At 48.1% G+C, this 5,348-nt stretch overlaps 1 protein-coding gene across 3 annotated transcripts; it reads right to left on the minus strand.

The window, feature by feature from the left end:
• Nucleotides 1-473: 473 nt before the first annotated feature.
• Nucleotides 474-5,117, minus strand: LOC125526688 (early nodulin-93-like). Of its 3 annotated transcripts, none has more exons than XM_048691332.1 (3): nt 4,895-5,103; nt 4,677-4,738; nt 474-902 (listed from the first exon to the last, which is right to left on the minus strand). In XM_048691332.1, the coding sequence occupies exons 1-3, from the start codon at nt 4,956-4,958 to the stop codon at nt 717-719; spliced, it is 312 nt and encodes a 103-aa protein (XP_048547289.1). In that variant the 5' UTR covers nt 4,959-5,103; the 3' UTR covers nt 474-716. The 3 variants fall into 3 exon arrangements, with proteins under 3 accessions (XP_048547289.1, XP_048547287.1, XP_048547288.1); XM_048691330.1 differs by lacking the exons at nt 4,677-4,738; nt 4,895-5,103 and adding exons at nt 1,005-1,066; nt 1,192-1,369; XM_048691331.1 differs by lacking the exon at nt 474-902 and adding an exon at nt 4,190-4,584 and having other exon boundaries at nt 4,895-5,117.
• Between the last annotated feature and the right edge of the window lie 231 nt (nt 5,118-5,348).

The raw sequence follows: 5,348 nt of genomic DNA on the forward strand, positions 1-5,348 counted from the left end.
ATGATCAACATCCAGGAGGAATTGGAGATGGAACTGGAGCACATTCTGAACTTCAAAGATTTGGTCAAAGTGAAGAGAGTTCTAAACTAGGATAGGGTCGTTGGCGCACGACTGCTTTATTAGGACTATTTTCAACCCGGACCAATATTCCCTCAAACATTTTTTGTCTTATGCGCAAACCCTTATTCTAAGGTGTGGGGGTGGGAGTGGAGGTACATGACCTCTGCTTCAGGCGCAAGAGGGATTGTCGTTCTGTCCTTTGTTGAAATGCACATGTGCTCTACCCGCAAAAAAATGCACATGTGCTCTGAGGATTATTTTCCTTTTTTCTTTATAAATACGTTCCATATTTGCCACGCCATCTATTAAAACTTATCAAAAGATTAAACAAGTGGGTATAGGGGGTCGAAGAATGCGGTGTTATTTCGGTCTTGTGCAGGACCTGCCACTCGCCACATGTCAAAAGATAACCAAAAACAAGGAAATGTAAGATGGGATGATGATGGGTAAACCTGAGTTGTACAAATACAAGTCATTATTAATTCAAGATTACTGGCTGGATACATGATGATTACTTCATCAGATAAGTTGCACGCAGCGAAGCGCAATGCTACACCACTGACTGTCTGCAAGGCTCGCCTGATCTCGAATAAGTGCTGAACATTATACTATCTTCCAGCAGATACTTCCAGGCCGGCGTGCAGATTATAGCCTAATTAGTTGAAGGAGGTGTTCTTGAGGTGGTCCGGCGCGTCCTCGAAGGAGTGCTTTCTGGCCATGGAGAGGATGGTCTTGTCGGCGACGATGAAGTAGGCCATCCCGGCGACGGTGGAGATGATGAGCGCCTGCCCGGTCGGGTTCAGGTGCGCCCTCGCCCACGGCAGCATCCTCACGCTCGCTAGCTGCAGAGAAAGACACGGGGGAAGAAGACAGTGAGATGCATGATTGTTGTATCTTGGGGATGCTTGCAAGATAGCGGCGCCAGCCGAGAAACGTGTACTTACGGTGGGGACTGCGGCAGCGACGGCGGCGACTGCCGCGGCCTTGGCTCCGGCCATGGCAGCCTCTGCAGTTTCGGATCAACATAGGAATGTTAATCAAGATCAGTTTCAGCAGACACATAAGCTGCAATGAATTGGATATACGAGCAGTGCTGGGCTGAGGCCGGAACCAGTCGTCGTTGGTTAGTACCTCTGGAGCAGCGGTTGGCGGCGGCGAGCCTCTGGTCGAGGTAGGCGCGGGTCACCGTCGACATGTTGGCCGAGATCCCAAGGAAGTGAACTGGTAGTAGCAGTGTAGTATCAGCAGTAGTAGTGAGACAGTGTGACAGTGTGAGTGAGATGGATAGGAAATGTGGTCTGGCCGGATTTATATAGGTTGCAGGAAACCGGCAACCGGCGTGCGCGCAAGAAGACGATTTGATACGGTGGGAAGGCAAGCGAGACCGTGGTTTTGGCCTTCTGGGCGGTGGTTCAGGCGAGCTGGCTATACCGGCGGGCGGGCAGAGCACAGGTGGCGCCGCTCGTTGGTCACAGTATAAAAGCCATCTCACGTGCACTGCACTCCACTGCAACTGGATAAGAGGAGGCAGGGAGCGTGCGTAGGATAACACTACACCAAGAAGAGCATGTGGGCGAGTGCAGTGTGCCCTCCGTTTTGGCGCTCCCAGTTTTCCGCCAACCCGGCAAACTCCGCGAGCGGTTCGCTACTTTTCGCCGCGAGACTGCTAGTGGTTTTCTTTTCTCAAAAAAAACGACTGCTAGTGCTAGTACTATTCGGTTTACCCCTGTGGACACTTCGCCACCAGCCCACCAAGGAAAAGAGAGAAAAGCATGGATAAATTCAAATATCGATTTGTGAGCCAAGAATCACGTGCACCCGGTCAAGAAAAAACCATAAAAATCCCCCAAAAAAATCATGGTACATAATTTGGTGTGTGCGGTGCTCCCCAAATTTCATAGTATTTGGCCTTATGAGTAGCTATCAGCAAAAAAGGAAAATGGGTCAGAACAATACATAAACGGTAAACTTTTTACAGAGCTTAAATTTACAATACCAAATTATCTACCATGCAAAAATAAAAAAATAGATTTTTTGAATGTTTCTACTATTTGTTTCGTATTCTTTATTCATTGCGGCTGTAGAAGAGGTTGGGCACCGAATCGCTGCTTCCGAATAAATTAACCTACACTGCTAACGAAGATTGCTTGGCGTGGACGAGCTCGCGCGCTCTCTGGATCGTCGTGCGTTCGTTTGGCTCGGGATGTGGGACGTACGCAGTATTAGCTGTGGTGGTTCAGGGGATATTTATTGTGTGTACGTGACGGCCTGAGACGCCGTGAGAGCGGACTGTGGTGTTAGACGATTTGGGCAGTACTTATAGTCGTTGTTGCCTCTTCCGCTCTCCGTCGCTGCCGGCCCTCGGCCATAGTCGCTGTTGCCGCTTCTGCCCTCCGCACTGCAGGCCCTCGGCCATGGTCGTCATCGCCCGCTTCCGCCTCCTCTACTGTCAACCCTCTCCATGGCCACCGCTGCCGGGCCTTGCCCATGGTCGCCGTCGCCACATCCGCCTTTGGCGAGCCCTCGTTGTATGTGTTGCTAATGCTATTGCAGCCACACCATAAAAAAGATAACGCGTGCTCAAGAGCATCACCGTGCTTGCCGCATTTTAGTACCATGGAGTTCACGTGCATGCATGTGTGCTCGTCGAGGAAGAGAGATCACGGACGAAAGGAACTCAGAGACGAAAATCGATTTACATCAGTACTATCTGAACTTTTCAAGTCCAAACAAGGTATCCTATAAATCAGCTTTAACATAGCAACAATTTAGAACTAGTTTTCCTAAAAATCCTCTTAAAACAGGTTTTGCTAATACTTGTTCCAAAATGTCATACCATCTACCCCGGTGGGTCATATATATATTTTTGCCGTGTCGAGTATACATTTTGATGATGATATTCATAGGGGGGGGGGGGGGGGGGGGGGGGGGGGGGGGGGGGTGATGATTGTCGCATGGTCATATGTCAAGAGAGAAGGTGTTTTCTTCCACTCTAGTTGTGAGGTGGAGAAAGCATTTTTGTGTTTTTGGTTTTTGCCACGTGGGTGTAGTTGCGTGTATGGTAGGTTTATTTATTTATTTTTAAAAATCTACATGCGAAACATCTTGTTTATTGTATTTTGTGATGCCGTCTTGAGGTAACTTAGATGTACTCCCCCCGTCCCATAATATAAGAGTGTTTTTGACACTACACTAGTGTAAAAAACGTTCTTATATTATGGGACGGAGGGAGTAATTGTGAAGAGCAAGTGTTTTTTTATGGAAAATATATTTTTGGGACAATAGAGTTTCTTGATTTTGTAAGAGAGAGAGAGAGAGAGAGTAGCTTTCCTTAAGTAATACTCCCATCGTTTTGAATTTCTTGTCGTATAAATGGATATATCTAGATACATATACATCCATTTATATCCGTTTTAGAACAATTAATTCGGGACAGAGGGAGTAGCATTGACGAAGTAGATTTACTATTTTTGGAATAGGAGTTTAAAATTCATAGGTAATCTTGCACAACCTGTACTAAATCAACGTAAAGTATTTCCAAACGAATGAATACTATGCAATTACAGAATATAGCTTTAATTTAATCATTCCATAGTTGTAACAGCATACAAATGTTAACTTTTAGAGATAATATTAAGCGATAATCCATTGCAGCTAGCTCTCGTCCAAACAAGAATTAACCATGTCTCATCTAGAAAAGTAAATCAATCAAACCAAGAATTAACTTTACTCTAACTCTGACAGGTATTGGTGGTTTCTCTTATTCTCCTCATGATGGTAACGCATAAGGAGAGCTACATATTTTGGCTTGTGCGACCACCAGAGTTTGAGATTAAAAATTCACAGTTTGATATAAGGATAAATCGCAGGTGACATTTGCTCCACTTCCTCCTGCTTACAGTTTCTGTTCATTACTGAATTTGATTGATGGAGTAGTAATTTCAATATTTTATACTGAATCTGATTGATGGAGTTTTTGATTCATCCCATGTCATCTTGTTCATTACTAACCTCTGGCAGCCCTCTCCGGGGATCCCGCATGCGCGATGTTGGGTATTGCTCTGCCAGTGGCACATTTCAGACGATAACCACCACCAAGAAAATGTAAGATGGGTGATGGCAGGTGAACTGAGTTGTACAGATGCAGGTTATTATTAATTCAAGATTACTGGCTGGATACATCATCAGACAAGTGCTTGCACGCAGAGCGGCAGAGAAGCGCAGTACTACACCACTCACTGTCTGCGAACTTGGCCTGATATCAGATAAGTGCTGAACATTATACTATCTTTCAGGCCGTCGCTGCGCACTATTAATGGATCTACTATTGTAGTCTAATTAGTTGAAGGAGGTGTTCTTGAGGTGGTCCGGCGCGTCGTCGAAGGAGTGCTTCCTGGCCATGGATAGGATGGTCTTGTCGGCGACGATGAAGTAGGCCATCCCGGCGATGGTGGAGATGATGAGCGCCTGCCCGGTCGGGTTGAGGTGCGCCCTCGCCCACGGCAGCATCCTCACGCTTGCCAGCTGCAGACAAAGGCACGGAGGAAGAAGTGAACAGGGTGAGATGACTGTTCGTCCTTGCAACTAGTTGTGCCGGCTGAGAAACGCGTACTTACGGTGGGGACTGCGGCAGCGACGGTGGCGACGGCAGCGGCCTTGGCTCCGGCCATGGCAGCCTCTGCAGCACCGAATCAACACAGACATGTTAACTGGTTACGAGATCTAGTTTCAGCGCATAGGCTGAAATGTGTATGTGTACTAGGACTAGTGGTAGAAGAGACGCTGGCGACATGGTGAACCGGCGGGGCATGCATCATATCGTTTTGATTAGTACCTCTGGAGCAGCGGTTGGCGAGGGCGAGCCTCTGGTCGAGGTAGGCGCGGGTGACCGTGGACATCTTGGCGGAAGAGAGCTTGGTGCCACGGTAGTACTAGCAGTGAAGTATGAGCAGCAGTGTGTGTGATGAGTGAGATGGATAGGAAATGTGCTCTCGCCGGATTTATATAGGCTGCAGGAAACGGCAAGCAGCGTGCGGGCACTCAACGGAAAGAAGACGATACGGTGGGAAGGGAAGCGAGACCGTGGTTTTGGGCGGCGGTTCAGGCGAGCTCGCCATACCGGCGGGCGGGCTGGCTCTGGCTGGTCGGTGCTGCGGCAGAGCACAGGTGGCGCGGCCTCGTTGGTCATATAAAAAGAACCATCTCACGTGCACTGCACCCCACTGCAACTGGATAAGAGGAGGCAACGGGGTTGGCAGGGCAGGAGGAGCATGCGCGCGAGTGGAGTG

Source organism: Triticum urartu, unplaced genomic scaffold, assembly GCF_003073215.2.
Source record: "Triticum urartu cultivar G1812 unplaced genomic scaffold, Tu2.1 TuUngrouped_contig_1408, whole genome shotgun sequence".
In the NCBI taxonomy this organism is placed as follows: Eukaryota; Viridiplantae; Streptophyta; class Magnoliopsida; order Poales; family Poaceae; genus Triticum; species Triticum urartu.

Excerpts from the sequence above, each read along its gene's own strand:
- LOC125526688 (XM_048691332.1), bottom strand. The coding sequence starts at position 4,958 with ATGTCCACGGTCACCCGCGCCTACCTCGACCAGAGGCTCGCCCTCGCC. Across the intron at positions 4,739-4,894 it reads CGCCAACCGCTGCTCCAGAG|AGGCTGCCATGGCCGGAGCC; the intron begins GTACTAATCAAA and ends TCGGTGCTGCAG. Across the intron at positions 903-4,676 it reads TCGCTGCCGCAGTCCCCACC|CTAGCGAGCGTGAGGATGCT; the intron begins GTAAGTACGCGT and ends CTTTCTCTGCAG.